General features: G+C 46.4%; 1 protein-coding gene across 2 annotated transcripts in view; it reads left to right on the forward strand.

Annotated features, from left to right (window-relative positions):
• PSME3 (proteasome activator subunit 3) overlaps positions 1 to 21,765 on the forward strand; it is a 538,782-nt gene that overhangs the window by 478,272 nt on the left and 38,745 nt on the right. For both annotated transcript variants that reach the window (XM_069634175.1, XM_069634174.1), the window contains exon 10: positions 3,800 to 3,886. In XM_069634175.1, coding sequence (XP_069490276.1) covers positions 3,800 to 3,886 — 87 coding nt within the window. The remainder of the gene's footprint in view (positions 1 to 3,799; positions 3,887 to 21,765) is intronic.

Raw genomic sequence — 21,765 nt, forward strand, 5'->3', positions numbered from 1 at the left:
CTGAAAGTACACCTGGCAGCCCTGTCGGCATACACCACTTTCCATAACGAGGTCTCGTGGTGGAAAGTACCAGTAGTTAAAGCCTTCATGGAAGGAGTAAAGAGACTTCACCCTCCTATTTCGAACCCACCACCAGGGTGGGACCTTAATGTGGTGCTATCTAAGCTCATGGGCCCCCCTTTCGAGCCCATGCATAAAAGCAGTCTCAAACACCTGACTTATAAAACGGCCTTCTTAGTAGCTATTACTTCTATAAGAAGGGTCAGTGAAATTGAGGCTCTGTCAGTGCAGGATCCCTTCTTTACTGTCCATAAAGACAAACTGGTTTTACGCACACACCCTAGGTTCTCACCTAAATTTATATCAAAATTCCACGTAAACCAGTCCATCGAGCTTCCGGCTTTCTTCCAGGACCCTCAAAGCTCGGCTGAGGTGAAACTACACACCCTAGATGGGCGTAGGGCGGTCCTCTACTATGTAAATAAAACCAGACCGCTAAGGAAAACAGATAAACTGTTTGTCTCCGTAGCCACAGGCAGAGAGGGGGATCGCGTCTCTAAAGGTACCATCTCGAAGTGGATTATTAACTGTATCCAGCTGTGTTACTCACTCTCTGAAAGAACTCTGCCTTTCACGCCAAGAGCCCACTCTACTAGAGGCATTGGGGCCACTCTGGCTTTCATTGCAAATGTACCCCTTGATACCATTTGCAAAGCAGCTACTTGGAGCTCTATTCACACTTTTACTCGGCATTACTGCATTGACACCCATTCCAAGGCAGATACACAAGTGGGACAAGCGGTTCTAAGACACTTATTTGCTCATGACCCTTCTCGCATCCCACCTCCTTCAGGTACTGCTCGCTAATCTATGCACAGCATGTGATCTACGCAGATTCCACAAGCCTCAGAAGGGATACATTACTCAGCGTAATCGTATTTCTGATGCTTGTATCTGCTTAGACTCCCATGCAACCCACCTTTCCTCCCCTCTGAGAGAAGGCGCATGGGTGTTTGTAGTCTTACCTATCTTATCTGCTTGGATTTTCTGTACTCTCGCTACTCCTCATGCTACCTCATGTCAGAAAAAAATACAATCTGAGGATCCTAGACGCGTGAGGGATCTTGGGTACAGTGGACGTCACACTAGGGATAGTATTACTGGCACGCCCTGTGTTGACGCCCATTTTCGAGTTTCGAAAAACAAACTGTAATACTCCGCAGCTTCCACTAGATGTCGGCCTATGCACAGCATGTGAATCTAAGCAGTTACAAGCATCAGAAATAAGATTACGGTGAGTAATTTATCCCATATATAGCTTGTCCAGTCCCTAAGAAGAATGGGGCTTTGTGCTCAAGTCTCAGGAGCCATAATGCAGCTGGGCAGTAACTCCAAGCACACCAATGGTGAGGATCTGCACCATTCAAGCAACCACTAGTTGTCCAGTTAGGGACAAGTATTGACTTCACTCATGCGCCACAGCCGCACTTTCTGGCACCACAGATGTTCAGTGGGACCTGACAGTCCTACCCACTTCCCGGGCGCCACACCCTACTACCCTGAGAAATCTGCAGCATTCCCACGCAAGTTCTTGACCCTCTATGGGATTTCCTGACCTGGCCAGGCAGAAGCAAGGCCACAGAACATGTGCAAATCTTGTGCCATGGTCCTGTTGGGACACTAGCCATGTTTAGTGCACACCTGCAATAAAACAAATGGGAAAACCTATAATTTACCAGGACTGATGGTCTGAAGGATTGATCAGTTCCCCCATAACAAATGAGCAAAATGCAAGGGAAGTGAAGCTGAAGGCTTTACTTTTCCTCAAAGTCAGAACTGGTTCAGAAACAAAGCAAACACAATTTGGTGTCCATAGAAACTATGGAGGGAAAGTTGCCAAGAGATCTTCCAGCAGTCACTGACTTAGTTGCCATATCTTTGTTTGCCTATTTGTCATTTTTTATTTACAAAAATGCCCCTTCATAATTGGGCTTATGTTATCTCAGGCTCCAGGTGCTGTTCCATGATCTCGGCTCTTGTTGGTTCTTTTTATTTGATAAGACCCAGTTAATGTAGGGAGGTTTTATCACCGCAACAGACACTGTCATGTCTTGAGTTATCTTAATTGATAAGTGGCCTCTTACCCGAATTGCAAACTTGCCCTTGCTTTGTTAGTTCCTAGTCCTGTTTCATCGTACTTTGCCTAATTGGTTAAATGAGGGACTTTTCACAATGCGTTTTTCATGCCTGTGCATCAGCAAGATTGCAAAATAATCTTTTGGGCTTTTCAGTTGTTAAATATAAAAAGATGGTTTTGTCTTCCACGCTTTTCTGCAGAAATCAAACCTTCATGTATGTATCGAATATTCACAATAAGCAAGCTTTCTGTTCTTGGATAAGGTGTATGCATGTACCTAGAATGGATAGCCTTTTAGGCCTTGTGTTGGCAGTTCAGTATGTGGATCTAGTGAATGCAGAAGCTATCTGAGGCATTATAGCCATGTGTTAGTGCTTCAGTAATGGCATGTACATGTGAATGTATACTATACCTGAGGGCTTGTGTTGGTGGTACGACGTCCTTTCATCGCGGGATTAACCCTCGCTAGGCTTTTCGCTGCGGAAATTCCATTGGAGGAAAAATCTAATTTTTGGGGGCTACAAAGAAATATATATGGAGTGTGGGTATTCGGGTATATAAAAACATTAAAGGGGATGGGGTCTTTGGGAAGAACCCCAAAAATACATTCGATTGTTTTTGCGATGGAATTTCCACTGAGAAAAACCCAGCGATGGTTATTCCTGCGATTAAATGACATGGAACCGTGTTGGCACCTCAGTAATGACATGTACTGCTTGTGAATGCACAAGGTTAGTATGTTAGTATCTATGAAAACTATTCTAAACTGGCTCTTGGCAATCTATACGAGTATGCATACCAGGCGTTTGAATGCTATACACAATTCTAATCACCCTGTTCATGTAGTGCCCTGCTTATGGTACAAATGCTGTGAGGCTTCAAAACAAGTGTACCTCCAGAAAGAGCTGAATATATGACCCTACTGATGCTGCCTCTGGTGTCTAAGTTTGGGGGTGGGGCGAATGCTGTTGCAGTACTACGAAGATTGATTAGCAGCTCCCATTGTGCACATCTGCCTCAGTCCAGGCCTTACCATGCCCCAGCCACGAAACCCCACTAAAAATGTTTAAGCTGGTCCTCGCGTGTTTTTTAACACTAGCACCATACCCCGCTCCTGTGTAAAGTCAATGCACTACGTATATTATAATCATCCGAAGTGGGGCTAGGGGAGGGCCGGAGCTTTTCCTGGCCCTTGTTTAGAAGGCCCAATGTGAGGAGTGTTTCCACTTTTGAGAACGTGCTGTCAGGGTGACTGGAAAATGTTCAATTGTCTTGGCGAAAGGAAAGGTGCGGCCTGCAGGAGCGCATACACTTGAGGCATCCACCACTTGGAGATTATTCCCAATTACGTTAATGCCTATGCCACCATTAAACTGACATAACCTATTGAAAGCACGACCGAATCGGTCTCTATTTTCTGCCTGGAAAAAGCATAGTTACTTATTGAGCCATCCAGTTCTTGAAACAATTTAAACACGCTGTTCGGTCTAATGTTTGTTCAGTTACTGTTATGCTCGCTTGATTATAAACTGTAATCTCGTGCTGCCAGTTGTAATTTTTCTGCAAAATGTCTTAATCTATTCTTTTATTCTTTCACCAGTTTTGTTCTTAAATGTGGACTCTTTAAATGTAGTCTATTAACCACTTTTTCCTTTTCCATAGGAAGATTACCGTCGCACAGTAACTGAAATTGATGAAAAGGAGTATATTAGTTTACGATTAATTATATCAGAATTGAGGAATCAATATGTAAGTTTCACTTATTTCTTATTTTAGACAATGTTGGTGCTTTTGGCAGTTAAAAGTGGACCAATCGATTTTGCCATTTCACCTTACTAAGTTGCATCAAAGGCAACATTCACAAGTGTGGTGCCACAAATATTGCAGTTGTGTCCATTGTTTTTCTTGTTTCTAAGTGCTGCAATGTGTGTTTTGCGAATTGTGACATGAATGTTTTACCAGACCATGTGTTCTGCTAGTTGGGTTGATCAGGCCAATATGCATCTATCTAAATTACTGTGATGTTAGGATCGCTGGTAACAACGTCAAGATTTGGCAGATCCCTGTTCGTATCTTACATTTCTCAGTGGATTTGCAACTTTTTGTATTGTGCAGTTGATTTGCTAGTTTTTAAGTTATGTTGGTATTTGTTTTAAACGTTAAGAACAGTAAATTGTGCTTACCTTTTTGAGGTGTTAGTTTGGTTCTCACACCTTGCTGGTGTTGTCTGCTTTATACACCGCAGTAAGAAGTAATGATGCCCATGCTGTGTGGTAAACCGGAATTCCTATTTTAGGGATTCAAGGATCACTTTTTGCAGCCCCTCAACTATTTTCTTTTTTCCAATGTATTTTGGTTCATTGATCTTTATAGTGACCCGAAGTACTTTCCTTGGGTCACCCCTAAGGTACCCTCGAGTGCCTGCCAGGCACCCCATTGCTGCCATAGTTAGTTATTTTGTCACTACATTTAGTTTGAAAGAATGTTGGTGGTGGATGTGCTCTTTAATTTTGCCTTTACCAAGGATACAAGCCATTTTACTGTATTGGTAGCCCAATGCATCTTTTTGTTAGCCATTGGGGCACCAGGGGTTTTTTCATATCCTTCCATTTTGTTACTAGGGCTTCACTTTGTCTACGTGACTTGAGGTATGTTCAAAAATACCCTGTGGGCTCTTTTTGAGCCCATTGTGGCAGCCTCCATCTGGTCCTAACTGGTTTAGCCCTCGCTGCCTGTGCGGGGTGGCTTTGGATCAGTGGCAGTCACCAGTGACAACCAGTATGGTTGGTGACTGGCCCTCTGCTCCATCCTCTTTGATTGACTGGCTGTTCTGTGGCCAAGCCCCTTTCACAGCGGTATGTAGGTTCTGCCCTGGCCCCAACTCTTGCTGCTGTGTTCCTGGAACTTGGAGGTGTAATGTCTGCCGACTTGATGTAGTTTTCTCTCTGGTTCCGTTTTTAAAGCCTTCACTATGCAATACTTAAGTTCAGTCGCATAGACGTATCCCAGTTTGTGTATTTTTCTGCCAGAAGTCAAGTTCGGATTTAATGGCTTCAGGTGACGCTTTGTCATGTGTTTCAGCAGCTCTTCTCCCCCCAACCCCCAGGGCTAGTTATAACATCCTCAGCAGAAGGTGGCTAAAAATCTGCCTTAACAGTGTGGTCATTGTTAAAACTACATTCCTGCATGCCAGCGATAAGATTCCAATAGTAATCTATTAATGGCCCCACACACCGGGAAGGAAGATGCAGTATTTCAATTCATGTCATTTGTTGACCTGCTTTAAAGATGTGTAAGGCAATTTCTGCATGTGACCTGCAACTTCATGCTTGTGGAAAAAGTGGGAAGTGGAATTTAATTTACCTTAAACTTTAATCTATTGTGGCTTTAAATTAGATTTCCTATTTTGGGTATTCTAAGGCCATTTTTCTTTTGGGCCCCATCCTTTTTCACTCTTTTTATTTGATTCTTCCTTGGTCTTTACCCTCTTCTATAAAGTATTGGGTCGGCCATAAGTTGGCTAGTCCCAAGTGTGCCTCTCGGGCATCCTATTTCTGCCCTAGTGTGAGTGTCACTAAAGATTGGTTGTAGGCAATGGGCAGGAGCTGTGCTTTAATTTTGGCTTTACCAAGGGTGCAAGCCATTCCATTGCATTGGTAGCCCAACATACCTTTTGGGGTGGCAGGTTTTTTATATACATTGTATCTTTTTATTTCTCCTGCTCCGATCCATTTGTTTTTCTATGGCGTCTTTGTCTAAATGATGCTGATCTGTGAGCTAATCGCATCATCCATATTGGTCCTAACTAGTTTAGACTAGTATAGGAGCCTGGAATAGCGCCTCACTTCCTGTAGTGGGTGGCTTGGGCTCAGGTAGTCCCAGTTACTAACTAGTATGGTTGGTTACCTGACCCTCTACCCCCAACCCCATTTTGTGGTTGGCTTTCACAGGGATATTTGCAATCTTTCCTGCCTGTAGCTTGCTTGCTGGCTCCTATAACTTGGAGATGGCGGGTCTGCCAACCTGCTGAAGGAGATTCTGCCAGGGTCAAGCCCCTACTTCGGAACAGTTTTTGGGCCACTTTAGCACTGCATCCTGCAGTTTACTGCCAGGATCTTCAACCTGGCAGCGGCAGGTGCCTAGGAGAGTTAACCACACCGCCAGATCTTCAGTTTGGGACGTCCAAGGGTGCCACCAGCTTTTCTGTCCTGGGACTGTTTGCTGCTGGTCTGCAGACTTATTCCTCAAATTTTCTTCACATATTTGACTCCTGGCTTGAAGGTGTCTTATGAAGAGCCTTTGCCTTTCTCCTGCATCACAAGCAGCCAGAGCCACCAATGTGAGTACCTACATTGGCATCCTGGGAAGGCTAATAATTCATGCTAACCACATCCTGCCACCCCTTTAGTGTTTAGGCGCGGGGGCGTCTTCTGACCCTTTTAAATCTTCTTGGGGTCTTCTGGGGTTGGTCGCAGCATCTGCACCTGTACTGGTGGGGAGAGAGAGACCAGGTTTCCCTCCATTAGTGGTTCTGCAACTTTTCCCTTTGTCACCTATGGAACTGACACTGGAACTCATCCTAAAGTGACTTTAGGCCACTTATTTTTTTTTTATTTATTGCATTTGTTACATGCCCAAACCCAAGAGAATCACAGCATTAGTTACTTAGAAGCTTCACTTATTACAGACTTGGATACAGGTTACGTACATATTCAGTTTCAACATATTAAGAAACAGACTGGAGGTGGTTACAGCCTTAGTCGCATTTGTCAAAGAGCCAAGCTTTAATAAATGTTTTGAATTGCTGGTGCGATTGCTCATTTCTAATATGTGGCGGTAAGGTGTTCCAAAGCGTGGACGCGGCTACTGGGAAGCTAGACCCTCCTGCTCCTTTTTTTTTTTTCTCTCCTAGCGGGGAACGTTCAGGTGTATGCTGGTACATGATCTAAGGGATCGGGGTTGAAACCTTTTGGGTTATGCTGTTCAAATAAGAGGATACATTTGTGAGCAGTCGGTCTTGAAGAGGATTCTCACTTTGACGGGGAGCCAATGCACCGCTCTTCTAATATGGGAAATGTGATCTTTCTGTTTTAATCCAAAGGCAGCACGCAGGGCTTTATTCTGGAGTAATTGCAGTTTGGCAAGATTTGTCATGGTGCCCAGTAAAAGGATGTCTACTTTTTGAGAGGATGAGGGCTCGTGCTAGTGTAAGGCAATTCTGAGGTGTGAGAATTTTGTAGTATGTGCAGTGGATGACCAGGCGTTGATGTGCTTGGTAATAGAGAGATTGGCATCTAGGTGGGCGCCTAGTGTTTACTTGTTTCAAGACTGAGATGGATGTATCATCTAGAGATTTTAGGCAGGTGGGGAGCGTACAATGAGGATCTGCTCTCATTGTTCAGGCATAGGCAATGGGTGGCCATTCAATTTTGGATGATTGCGTAAATCTTGTTGGTAGTATCTTGTATGTGGTCTACAGTGATGGGGATCCATTTCTGGGAGTCATCTGCGAAGTGTGTAGATGATGCCCATGGCGTCGGGTGCTGCAAATAGTTTAATGTATAGAGTAGGTGATAGTCTGGAGCCTCGAGGGACACCTAGAGGACCTGCGATGGGGTCAACCGCCTCATCGCGGATAAAGACTCTGGAGATGCGTTCCGACAGGAATGATTTGATCCTAAGGGTGGCTTCTGGGGAAAAATTGAAGTTTTCGGGCAGTGCAAGGCACAGCTTGTGATCTACCAGATCGAATGCAGCTGATGGGTCGAGTGGTACTAAGATGCCTATGTTCCCCAAATCTGATTCAGTCCATTTGCATTTTTAGATCTAGTAGTCCTGTTTCGGTGCTATGTTTGGGGCGGAAGCCTGATTGTCTAGCTCCTAGCAGGTCATTTTCCAGGTAGTATTGGATTTGTGTGTAGGCTACTCGGTCAATTATTTTCAGTAGGAATGGGACGGTAGTGATCGAGTGATAGTTGGGATGGTAGGATCAAGGGAGGACTTCTTGAGTAGTGGGGTTGTCCAAGCCGATTTGATGCAGGATTGGGCGGAGTTGGAGGTAAAGGAAGCATTGATAGTCTGTGATAATTTGTATTAGTGCTGGTGCAGAGTTTTCCCAACAGGGCGGGAAAGCTGCCACATTTGCAGTTGGAGGGTTTAAGGGTGGTGATGGTGGCCAAGACCTGGTCTTGGGATACTTTACTGAATTTGAATTAGGACGTGGTGGTATCAGAATTAGCACTAGGTAAGTGTGATGGCATACCTTTGCCAGCTAGATTTCTTTTGTTTTTTGAGATTGTGTGCCCGTGCATTTTGATTGGTAGTACACCAAGCTTTGTCTGTCGGCCAGTGCTACTGTCCGGATGGGTGATTCAAATTCCTTAGTATGGAGAATAGTTCTTGAGTAATTGAAGATGCATTAGTGATGCAGGTATTACGGGAGGTAGCTTTGTGAGCTACCACAAGTGTTAGTTGTATTGGTGGAAGGGTTCTTTTTGTGAAGGTGCTCAAACTCTTTTGTTGCGGCGTAAGATTAGGTTTTCTTCATTAAACCAGGAGTTCCCTCGCTTCAGTTTGTGGTATTTTAGAAGGGAGCAGGGAGCTTCTATATCAAGAGTGGATTTCAAACATGTGTGATAAAGCGTGGAGATAGTCAGGGTTCGTATCTGTGGTGGAGTGGGACTTGAGTGTGTCAGCAAGTAGAGGGATGAGATTTTATGAAGTGAGCTTTTGGGTGTTTCTGATGGAGATGGGGGTTGTGACTGGCCGGCGGTGTGGTCTGTCTTAGTGTTCGGTGGTCAAAACGTATTAGGAAGTGGTCAGACCAGGTAACTTCAGAAATTGAGTCTATATTTATAGTTACTTTAGACCTCAGAATCCAGTCAAGGATTCTTCCTTTAATGTGAATGGGAGAATTGGTAATTTGTGTAAAGTGTATGTCATAGAGGGCAGAGGTGAGAGCGCTGGCTTTGTGGTCTGATTTATCATCAAATCCAAGGTTGAGATCTCTTAGGATAATGAGTTTGGTTTCAAGAGAGGAGTGATGAGCAGAGGGATGTCTAGGTCGGCATTGTTAGTGTTTGGTTGTCTGTAGATGAGGAAGTTGAATGTGGTTTTAGGGTCGGTAGTGAGCTTCAAGAACAGGAATTCATATCCTGGAATAGGGTCTATAGGGCATGGCCTAAGCTTGATGGTGGTTTTGGCAATTATTGCTACTCCACCCCTATAGCATCTTGGTGGTCTGTCCTGAATATTGTGTAGTCAGGAGGGATGGCTAGTGCAAGAGAAGGGCCCAACGCAGGGTGTAGCCAAGATTCTGTGATGGCTAAGAGGTGAATTAAGTTGTTAAAGTAGCAGATCATGGATGTCCATGGCATGAGCTCCTATGCAGCAAGCATTAATCAGGGAACATTGAAGTCTATTGTTAGTGGCTACTATGTGTGGCTGGGTGTCCATGTCATGGTTAGTAGGTACAGGATCCTTGTGCGTTGTCGTGGAGTGAGGGGGGGGGGTGTCAGTGTGCTATAATGGGATGGTATGCACCAGTGTGGTGGTAATATGTGGTAGGGGGCCAGTTAAGTAAGCGTGGTGTCCGATCTGGTGTGTGCATGAGGGTCTAGCTTGTTTGGATGGCCCTCAAGCGGCTGAAGTAGTGTTCTGAAGGGCTGCTCGAGTTCTGGAGCCTGGGTGTGCAGGTCGAGTTGTACCTGTGCACGGAGCAGTAGGCCATTTCTGTACTGTTGAAAGGGGTGGTGTGTGTGTGTGTACGTACGGGTCGGGCGACTAGGTAATTGTATGACAGGAGGGGGAGTTTTACGGGTAGTCTTGGGGATTTACCTCGGTGGGCATTTTAGCAGGCTTGGGGAATGGTTGCCCGAGCTGTGCCAAGGTAGGTGGCTTAGATTCGGGTAGGCTTGGGAAGCCCAGCACTAGTGCTTGTGGCGGAGGTGTGACTAGTGGGGTGTCCGTGGGCTGCAGTGAGGTTAGGATTAATAGCTGTTATCTCGACATCAGTAGGCGGAGTGCAGGGCATTACGAATGGGGATACTTTTTGGAGGAAGGGTGTTGGCCATGGAATAAGGAAGTGACGTGGGCAGTAGAACCGAGCTAGGCCGTTTCCAAACTGCACAGAAGCGCCAGCAGAACAGTATGCTCGACTTAACTTGGTGCAAGTAATCCCTGCAGGCAGTGGTTTTCACGTGCGAGTGTGCTGGAGAAGTGGGGTGGGGGTGAGGGCCATCGGACTGTTTAATGGCCCGGTTAAGGGCCATTCATGGTCCTGGGGGGCTAGATGCTCTGGCCCCAGATTTTGGTGTAGGGATGGCAGCAGTCAACTTTAAGGGGGTCGGCAGCATGATTCCAATGGGGGAGGCACACTCCCCCAGTTGGCTTGGGAGCATTAAGGCTCACTAAAACTTGATGTGAAAGTTGCTAGCATAAAACACAGTGGAGTGTTGTAGTGATTGTGTGCGCAATTGGCAAACCTATGAGCACAGTGCAAAGCAGATTGTTAACAAAGCAACACACAGATGGGCATATGTGCATTAGGCATCATACAGGTACAACTAGGTGCAGCATTGGCATTTGAAATACAGATTACTGACATAGGTAGCCATAGGGCTTCTAATGCATGGAGAACACCTAGACTTGATCGCTAGCCATAGAGCTAGAAATGCATGGAGAAAACGCACCTAAATTGTATAGGTAGGCATAGGGCTAGTAATGCGTGGCGGAGTGGATATACAGAGTAGAACGATGGTTAGAGCATATGATGGCATACCTGGAAGTACATGAAGTTCAGTAAGCTTATCGGGTCCTGTAAAATTGTTCTTAGGTTGGCAAGGGTGTTTGGTGACTGGTTGAGTGTGTTGCTTGTAGTGACCAGAGGTTTGTGTAGAGCAAACGGCACTCAGTGTAATAGTTGGGAATATCTTGGGGGACATGTGCGCAAGTATGAACTTTAACAGTGAATCCGTCTGTGCTTCTGTGGCGGCTGTGGGAGGGAGCCGTGGTAGGGCGTTTGGGAGGGTTGAGTGGATACAACACTGTCTATTTGCTTACTTGAGATGCATTGCACGGATTCCGCCTTTGGGGGGATGCCTTGCTGGTATATGTAGGAGGGAAGACCCTGAGGTAACGGCGACAATGGGGTATGAAGGTGCTTGTCGCAAGGTAACATAGCGCTCCGCCATGCGCCTTAGGAGTGGGGCCTTTGGGTGGGGGGCCAGCTTCCACCCTGCCGGCTACCCGATGGGTCCAATTGAGGGTAGCTGTGGCCAATTAGTGCAGCTTCAGGCTGCTCCAAGATGATTGTGTGAGGATGCTCACAAGTGGCCATTTTAGAAAGTTACATTGGTAATCCATGAAAAGGTTGAAATGCAGGTAAATTCCGGTGTGGCAGTGCGCTTTTGCAGGCAATGCACAAGAAAACATATGCCTGCTGTCTTGGTCCACAGTGCGCTGTAATACAGAAATTAGCAGCACCCATACAATTCATCACGCATGTTAGTCATACCTGCTACCTTCACTCACCTGCGCCTGAAAGATTTTTTTTTAACTCTCCTAAGGGGCGTGTCTCTGGACTCAGATTCACCATTTCCGCACTTGCCTGTGATTTATCTATTTTTAAGTTCTCCCTTTCCTTTCTGCAATAGTAAATGTACTTGAAACACTAACTGCAACTGATGTGCATCTTTCCATAAAATGTATCCGGAAATTGTTACTGCAATGGTTTGATTCTTGGAAGCTTTTGCTGTAGCTTACTAGGTTTCATCCTCTGGCTTACATGTTAGTGGTGGGTAACTGGCCTTTAATATTGTTATAAATCCCATCGAGGTATTTATTGGTGAATTGTATGTTAGTCACTAGGTTAAATATCCCGAATATATGCACAGCATGTAAATCTAAGCAGATACAACCACCAGAAATACCATTACGGCCAGTAATCGGTCTTCCCTTGTTAATGCCATTCCCTCCCATATGTTAGGTAGTGACCATCAGGTCTAGCACATTCCACATGCACTAGGGATGTTATGTATCTTTAGGACACTGTATTTAATTTTTCATGCTGCTGAATACTTACCCTTGGGACTGATTTTCTATACTCTGCCTGGTGGACAGATGTATACGAGCAAACATAGTTTAGTGGCTGGAGCAACTCTGGGAGCTGTAGCCAAACCAGTTCAAGGTATGTGGATGAGTGGTCTAGGCAAGTCTTGAAGTGGTGAGCCTGTAAAGGGTCCTCATTGAGCATACAGTGAAAAGGAACACACTCGGTTATATGGCCATAAATAAGTATTTTTAGAACACTATGAAAGAATGTCTACTAGTATGTAATATCACACAACACTAAATAGATACATATATACATTGGAGTAGCGCAGCATGCATACCCCTGTAAAGGAAGATATTCATATGCAACACTTAAGGCCACAGATATACAACACTTACCTTAGAAGTCCCTCCCCAAGATATATGGGGTCCTGTGCTGAAAGGTTCACCTAGGTTTCTTAAGTTTTGTGCGACAGGGGAAAAAATTGGTCTAGGGCTTCTGGGGTTCAGTGAAGAGTTCCAAGTGGTAGAGGACAACTTATTCTAATTAACAAGTGTCCCCAACATTAGGAGTAGTTGTGCGAGCAAGCAATGGCAAAGCCAAATTCTTTTGAAGGTTTCAGAAAGTTACCAGACCTTTAAAAGGGAGATTGGGGGGGCGAAGGGGGGACCGTTCAGGTAAGTACTGTTACTCATCCTGTACTCCTCCAATTCTTCTTAGAACTTGGCAGGTCTTCTGAAGATGGTCTGAGTTCGCTCTTCCCACCGTCACCTCCGGTCCCTGGTGTCCAGGGGTTGCAGGTTCAAGCACTTCTCAGGTCGGCAACAAATGCTAGTGCAAGGTCTTCTTCTGCATTCTTCAACCAGAACTCTACACAGGGCCCCTCTCGGCACAGGATTTGGATGCAGGAAAGCTGTTTCGCATGACTGCCACCAATGCAGTGACGCAGGACACGCTTGCCATGGTCTGACTTTGACTCCTATCTTGGGTCCCCTTTATGCTGTAACCAAGAAATGTGGCAGTGATGAGTCTTGTAGCACAAGGTGACAACCCCCCCCCCCCCGCCCCCAACCCCCAAGTTCCAGGCCTCCCCGCTGAACAGCAACATCTTGAGCACAGTAGCCCAAACTCTAGAGCTCGTTTGTCATTGGGTGATCTAGGGGGTTCTTCCGTAGACTCTTCTTCGCTGGACTCAGAGCTGACGTTGAGAATGGATGTCTTTGTCACATTCCTCCTCCATGAGCCCCCCCTCCCCCCCAGGTCACTGCTCCATTGCAGAACTGGTGAAGATCACCTACAAAACAGGGGTCTTCCAGGACTGCAGCAGAGGTTGGTCGCCAGGTCTTCTTCCAATGGGAAATAAATTGGGTACTTTCACTCTTTTAAAAAATGTTTTGGTTGTCAGTCGGACAGAATCAAACGTGGAAGAGGTAGTACAGTACAAATCAAGTGGTATACTGGTTACCGCCCCCTTACTCTAAAGTTGCAACAAATGCTCATCACTTGGCTTCCAGCTAAAGAGAGTATATGAAGCTTTACATCTTTATCATACACAATTTTATTTGCACAGACTTGTTTGGTTCTTGTACATTAAGCCACATGACCGACATAGCCGGTCAGACATACACACATGTGCAACAGTTACGTACATATTCATCCTGTAGCAGTTCTATATAAAAAACAATGTGGTGACTTGGGGGTTAGTAAATTAGTGATTGTGTCGTTTTTAAAATGCTCAATAGACTATGCAGTTTATCTTTTTGGTCTAATAAAATTGAATGTATGATACAGATGTAGTTACGTTTCATATACTCTTTACCTGGAAGCCTAAATAAGAGCCGACAGCGGTGTACATTCAGAAGTGGTGAGCATTTGTTGCTACTTTACATAAGCATGCCCTCCTCTTAGATGGGGAAGCAAATCTACAATGCATGCTTCAGTGTCAGAGCGCACATTGCTTTAGTGTGCTGAAAAATGGGCATATCAGAAATGTTGTACTTGCAAGGAAGGGTGTCTCAGTGATGAGCTGCAAGTTCTGACATGTGTTGGAAAGGAGCCAGCGCCTTCCTTCATTTCCAAGCGCTTAACAATTCGGCAAGACTTCTGTTGACTGTTTTCTACATGCTATAGCATTGAGCTTTTTTTCATGCAAAAATAATCGGACGTGGCCAGCCACTGAATGAAAATGGTTAGTATTTAAATATAGGGTGCAAATAACCATTAGCTGAATAGACTTGTAAATGTTGTTCGAGGGGATTGGGTCCTCCGACGTATTCCATATCTATGACAGTAACCACAGCTGTGCTGTGGTGATTACTGTCATAGATATGGAATACGTCGGAGGACCATCCCATTGAAAGAACGTTACCAGGTAAGAGAGTAACTTGTTCTTCGAAGGGATTGTGTCCTCTGACGTATTCCTTATCTTTGATAATTCGTCTCCAGCTTGCTGGCCTCGGAAATCTTTTTCTCTGTAGAGGGCGCTGCGTGTGGACGTCCCTCGACAGCCACCGTATCGGCGCCGATGTCACCATGCCCATAAATGGCCACATGCGGCGTCTGTTGCTCAGTTCCGTTTTTCCACGCTTCGTGGGGCCTCGGAATATCGTTGCTCAGTTCAGTCAGATAAAACCTTATATTTACTCGAAATACCAACTCATTCTCGATTGCTTCTTCATCGGAACCGACGACTCCGCGGTCTGGCTTAAAAAAATGTCAAGACTGCGGAAAGAAAATGTCGATAACTGATCCACACAGGATCTGCTTGTGGTGCTTGGGAGTCGAGCACCATTGTTCGGAGTGTGAGGACTGCATGTCCATGACGGCAAAAGCCCTGAAGGAGCGCAAGGGGAAGCTCGAGAGAGGTAAGTCAGTCAAAACCTCCTCGAAAGTTTCTTCGGTCGAGGCATTCGTCTCCTCGCTGTCGAAAGCATTCCCATTCTAGGTCTCGAAGTAGCTCCCACCATTCGTCGAGATCTAGACACTCGAAGAAGAGACGTTGAAGATCCCCTTCCTTGTCATCTTCTGTTTCCCCAGAAAGGGTCTCCTGCCCCACAATACAGCTCTCAGGCTGAGTGGGAGGAATTCACAAAGAAAATGCTAAGCGTTTTCGAGAAAGCGGCCTCGACCCTCTCGAAGACAGCTGAGGGTGATACCCCGGGTGAAAAACCCAAATCGAAACACCGCGAGTCACTGCACCCAGCAAGAGTCCACCGAGAGCGCCATGGGCCATCGGGTAAAAAGGCACCATCTTCGCCGTTGTCGTAGGGTTCTTCGACGCATTGGTCGATCGAATCGATGCCAACAAAAGAGAAAACCACAGCTAATTCACAGCCAACGGTGATACCAAGAGCCTCCGGCACGATGCCGAGATCGTCGTCGACATCCTCGAGTAGGATCCCGATCCTCTCGAGTTCTTCGAGGCCTCTTCCAGTTTTCTCGACGCCTTTCTCGGCGCCTTAGAAGCCTGTCACATTGGCGTCGACGACATTGATGTTTTCTCGTCCAATAATGACGAGTTTGGCTCCTTCTGCCTTAGAAATGGGTTTTACACCATTTCCGAGGTCAGAGTACCCCGGATTATCTTCAATCTATGAATAAGGGGAGGATTCTGACCAGGAAACCTTCGGGTTGTAGAGGACCACACTACCTTTTTCAGAGGATTTTACCTCTGAGGAAAGAAGGTTGAAAGACCTACAGGAATCCTTACGTGAGGCAAGTGGGCTGGACACTTCCCCAGAAGTGGAATTTTTGGAAAACCAGACCCAGGGGAACATGCCGAAACACCCTATAGAACCCTGATGGCAAGGATTATTGAATTTATGGGTTGGTCTGCACCTTCACGTGGTTTTCAACAGATGACCTGACAGACCTACTAGACAAAGGTCCACAGGAGGATCCTGTGGTCCCCTTCCATGCAGCCTTGCAAAGGAAGATTTCATCAAATTGGGACACTCCTGAGGTTATCCCTGCAGTCAATAAAAGATTGTCAGCCAAGTATAGGGTAGCTGCGGCTGACTCTGAATACTTATCAAAACACCTGACTCCAGAGAGCCTGGTGGTTCAAGCGGCAACTTCATCAAGCAGCAGATCCGCTTACCCTACTGTCCCACAGGATAGAAATGACAAAAGGTACGATTCTATGGCAAAAAGTATTTTCCGCTTGTAGTATGGCGTTGAAGTTCAACGCCACCTGTACGCTCGCCAGGTTCAGTCACACACTGGGAGTGTACTTCATCAGCGGCTGACTGCATACCAGAAGGAGAGGAAAGAGAAGCCTTCCTTAACATCATTAAAGATGGCAAAGATGCCATGTGCGAGTCACTTCAAACTGGCATCGATTCCGCTGACAGTATCCGCAGGGCCATGGCGGCAAGTACGACAATCCGCAGGCATGCGTGGTTGCAAAAGTCCAGCTTTGCTCCAGATGTACAGGCCAGACTTTTGAATATGCCCTTTGACGGCTCTTTATTCGGTAAAAAGGCTGACAGTCTGGAAAAGTTGCAAACATCTAAAGCAGCGGCAAAATCTTTAGGAGCTGCAATCCGCCAAACTCCTTTTCGCCCCTCGGGAACCTCTGGGAGAGGAAAGTCCTTTCGCTATTATTCCGCATTCAGGAAAGGCAGAGGACAGCCGGCTCAAAGAGGCCAAAGGAGATCCACCCCAGGTGGACGGGTCAAAAGTACTAAAGCCGCAGCAGGTGCCTATTTACCCTCGGCATCTGCATCAGCTGCCCCCAAACCACTGAGGTCTTTCCACACAACACCTTTAGGGGGCAGGTTAACGCAACATCTGAAGGAATGGGAGGCTATTACGTCAGATGCTTGGGCATTGGAGACAGTTGCCCAGGGTTACTGCCTACCCTTTCTACACATCCCTCAGTCATCCACCGGGGCACAGCTCTCTAAAAGTTCGATGCGCTCCTCTTGCAGGAAATTCTAGACCTGCTAGAGAAAGGTGCCATACAACCGGTACATGTAGCGGACAGGAACAAGGGCTGGTACTCCCCCCTACTTTCTCATACCAAAGGACGGAGGACTGAGACCCATCCTGGACTTACGAGAATTGAACAAGTTCCTGAGGAAGGACAAGTTCAAGATGGTAACTCTCTCACAGATCCTTCAGGCCCTCCAGCTCCAGGACTGGCTGGTATCTCTGGACCTTCAGGATGCTCATTTCCATGTGCCAACCCAAACACAGGAAATACCTGAGGTTCGCATTTGGCGGCTCTTATCAATTTCGAGTTCTGCCATTTGGGCTGACCTCCGCCCAGAGGGTCTTAACCATGCTAATGTCGGTTGTGGCTGCAAGTCTGAGGGAAGGGATCCCCATCTACCCCTACCTGGACGATTGGCTGATCAGAGCTGTATCTTCGGAACAAGCTCAGATCCAGCTAGATTATGTCTGCCACTTCCTTCACAAACTGGGCTTCTCCCTCAATTTAAAGAAGTCACAGATGATACCATCACAGAGACTCCAGTTCATTGGAGCGGTCCAGGACACTTCCCTTGGAAAAGCCTTGCCACCAGAGGAGAGGGCTCAAGATATTCTGCAGATGGTCAACCAGTTTCAAAATGCCCAACGTCTCCCAGCCTTCGACTTTTTGAGGTTGCTAGGCCTCATGGCATCCTGCATCTTCCTTGTGCCAGAGGCTCGCCTGAGAATGAGATCTCTGCAGTGGGCACTGAACTCGGTGGTCGCAATTCTCAGGGAGAATGACAGATCTCCTCCGGATTCCGGACAAGGTAGCTCACGACCTTCAATGGTGGGCTTATCCAGAGAACATCTTGAAAGGAGAACTGTTTTGGCAACCATGGCCGGAGATAACAGTAGTCAGACGCCTCACTCACGGGGTGGGTAGCCCATGCCAACGACTTGACCATCAGCGGTCGTTGGTCTCCATCGGAGTCCAGATTACACATCAACCTATTAGAGCTGAGAGCGATCAGACTAGCGCTGAAAGCTTTCCTGCCAACAGTACAGGGGAGAAATGTCTTTGACGACGGACAACACGGTGGCCATGCACTACCTCAACAAAAGAGGCGGCGTAGGGTCACTGCCACTGTGCAGAGAGGCAATGCAGCTTTAGTTTTGGGCAATTCAGGAAGGAATCTCTATCCGCAGTCCACCTAGCCGGAGAGACTAACTTGACAGTGGACGCTCTGAGCAGGCAGACCAGTCTCCCACGAGTGGGAGCTAGCTCGGGAAGTCCTTCAAGAGATCTTCGCCCTTTGGGGAACCCCTCAGGTGGATCTGTTCGCCACCAGCACCAACAGGAAGTGCAATCTGTTCTGTTCAAGGGAATTTCCCCCGAGAGGAGCTCTAGGGGATGTGTTTGTAGTGGACTGGGAGTTCCCACTCCTTTACGCGTTTCCACCAGTCCCTGTTAGTCCTCAAATGATCGGGAGGTTGAGAAGATTCCCGAAAACCATGATCCTGATTGCCCCGGACTGGGCCAGGAGAACGTGGTACCCGGACCTTCTAGATGGGTCCATCTGTCCTCCAATCAGTCTTCCACTCAAAGAGAATCTTCTCTCACAGAAGGGAGGTCCGGTTCTCCATCCAGACATCAGAACCCTCATCCTTCACACTTGGCTTCTGAAAGGGTGAGGTACAAGGATTGGGACCTCCCTGATGACGTCATGGAGGTGTTGCTTTCGGCCAGAAGGCCAGCAACAAAGTCTCTATACCGCTGCCATTGGAACAAATTTTGCAGCTGGTGGGTCGAAGAGAATATCGACCCTTTTTCAAGTGGTACACCAACAGTGTTATCGTTTCTACTCTACTTGGCAAACTCAGGCCTTCAAGTTGACACTGTAAAAGGCTATCTCGCAGCGCTTTCAAACTTCAAGTGCACTGCGGAGGAACAATCGTATTTCAAACTACCTCTAGTAAAACAATTTCTCAAGGGATTAACTAATGTTTATCCTCCAAGTTCCCTTATGGGACTTAAATTTAGTCTTAAATTTCCTAATGGGTACTCCATTCGAACCACTCACTCTTGTTCGCTGTGATTTCTCACTCTTAAAACTGTCCTATTGGTAGCACTAACATCTGCTAGGAGGGTGAGCGAATTACAAGCTTTCTTTTCAACCCCGCACCTGCATACAATTTTCCATAAGGACAAAGTTGTCCTACAGGTGAAGCCTAATTTCCTCCCAAAGGTGGTTTCTGAATTTCACATCACTCAGAAAATTACCTTACCTTCGTGGGGAAAGAGGAAGAAAGGCTACATAGGCTGGACCCAAGGCGAACTCTGAGCTTTTACATCGGCAGACTGGATAGGATTAGGCAGGCAGACCAACAGTTTGTAGGATACTCGGGTCACAAGTTGGGACTACCCATAACAAAACAGACCATTTCCAGGTGGATTATTTTGGCCATTCTGGAATGTTACAAACTGGCAGGGAAAGAGCCACCCCAAAATCTTAGGGCTCATTCAACCAGGGGTATTGCAGCCTCTTCAGCCCTCCAAAGAGGGGTACCGGTCCGAGACACATGTGCGGCTGATACATGGTCGTCGGCACATACATTCACAAAATTTTTCAACCTGGATTCTTCCACTAGTCAAGAGACCAGATTTGGCAAAGCCGTATTACATTCGGTTCATTCCTAAAAGGGATACATGACATTTACTCCCACCTCCAATTAGATGCCACTGCTATGGGAGTCTATCAAAGATAAGGAATACGTCGGAGGACACAATCCCTTCGCAGAACAAGTTACTTCTTACCTTGTAACGTTCTTTCGTTGGGATGTTCCTCCGACGTATTCCTTATCGCCCCTCCCATCCATCCCCGCAGTAATACTTCCCTTGTGGTTGCAGCTTACGCTCCTTCAAGGTCAATAACCAATTCAGGCATGACTTATCTTATGCTACAAAACTGAACTGAGCAACGGACGCCGCGCGTTGCTATTTATGGGCATGGTGATGTCGGCGCTGATACTGTGGCTGTCGAGGGACATCGACTCGGCGGACGTTGACGCGCAGCGCCCTCTACAGAGAAAATATTTCCGAGGCCAGCAAGCTAGAGACGAATCATCAAAGATAAGGAATACGTCGGAGGAACATCTCATCGAAAGAACGTTACAAGGTAAGAAGTAACTTGTTCTATGTAGTTTTAAAACCTCAAAGCACTGTAAAGAGCAGAATTCAGCCTGTGCTAAAAATAGACTACAGGCATTGCCTGGTGTTCGCGAAGGCTGGCAGAGAGTACAAGGCAATTCAGCAGCTGTTTCCTGCCCATCAAAAGCCCATGCAGACAACAAATAGGGGAGTTTACATGCTCATGCACACATTATGTGAAAATAAGGTTTTAAGGGGAATTACTGGACCAGATAAAATGAGTATATTGAGTGAAGTGTGGATAGTATGGCGGGATATATGTTTATAATATAGCAAAATGATGAACTGGAGCTACATTGTAGTCTTGCATAGCTAGCAATATGCTAAGTAGTTTGTCCTTAATGGAAACCTGGCCATGCAGGAAGGAAGACTGCAGCACCCCTTATAAGGGAAGGACTGTTTTGGATGAGCCATGCCGGTATCCAGTGGCCAAGTCACAGTATAGAAGGCTCCTGCTTGGCACCAGTCTGCAAGAGCTGGGAACAGTGAGGGACAGAATGCTGTTCAGGAGCAGAGGTCTTTGCTCCCTCCTTTTCTGTCGAGATTAAAACTGGTTATCCTTGCAAGATGGACTCTTGGCCTTAATTCCGTAGTGGGGTGAACTTTAATCTGGTGTGCGTGATTAGGGGTACCCGTATAATTAAAGGGGTACCCCTGTAAATTGGACTACCTTTCACCTGCATGTTGAGGGCTGTCTCTGGGAATCAAGTGAGCTATCCCCAATAGGGGATGCTTCAACATGAGTGACTAATCGCCTTCCAAAGTGATGTGGGGCTTTCCCCATCACATCAAGCCTGGCAAGCTCACTATTGACAAAGGGCCTCTGCCCTTCAAAGAGGTCCTTCTCCAGACCATTTTGGAGTATAGGCAGGTCTTTTATGGTGGCAAGCATGTAGAGCATTTTGCTGGATCCATTCCTGCCACAAGGGCTAGAAACTTGCAATAAGATCTCAAGTCTTCTCTGTTGGCAAGGTTCCATATACTTATGATCTTACCAACCATGCAAAATGCTTCTAAGGATATTGTGAGAACACCTTGGCTCCTCAGCGCTGCTCTGGCAGCTGCCTCCGAGGCACCCACTCTGCCATGTGTCAGTCTAACTATTCCAATCAGAACTAGCGAGTGGGTTCTCTGGTTCCTCCCCCCCCCCCCCCCCCCCCCAGAGCAATACGTGTGAGCCTTGAATTAGGATGACTGCACGGTTTGCCCTTCATTTGTCATGTCATTACACAAGTGGATTTTAGTAGTGAAGTTTCTCAACCTAGATTCTCGTCTCACCCTCCTAGACAATCCTTCAATGATATGTGATTGAGTTTCCACTCAAACCTGACTTTCCTAAGGAGATAAAAACTTAGCAAGTGCAACAGTATTGTCCATAAGAAAACCTTTTGGCCTTATGGCAGCTACTTCTTTGGTCCAAGGAAGGGCCCAGTCTACCTTGTCTGGTCGACC

Source organism: Ambystoma mexicanum, chromosome 13 (assembly GCF_040938575.1).
Source record: "Ambystoma mexicanum isolate Mex_15411 chromosome 13, UKY_AmexF1_1, whole genome shotgun sequence".
NCBI lineage: Eukaryota > Metazoa > Chordata > Amphibia > Caudata > Ambystomatidae > Ambystoma > Ambystoma mexicanum.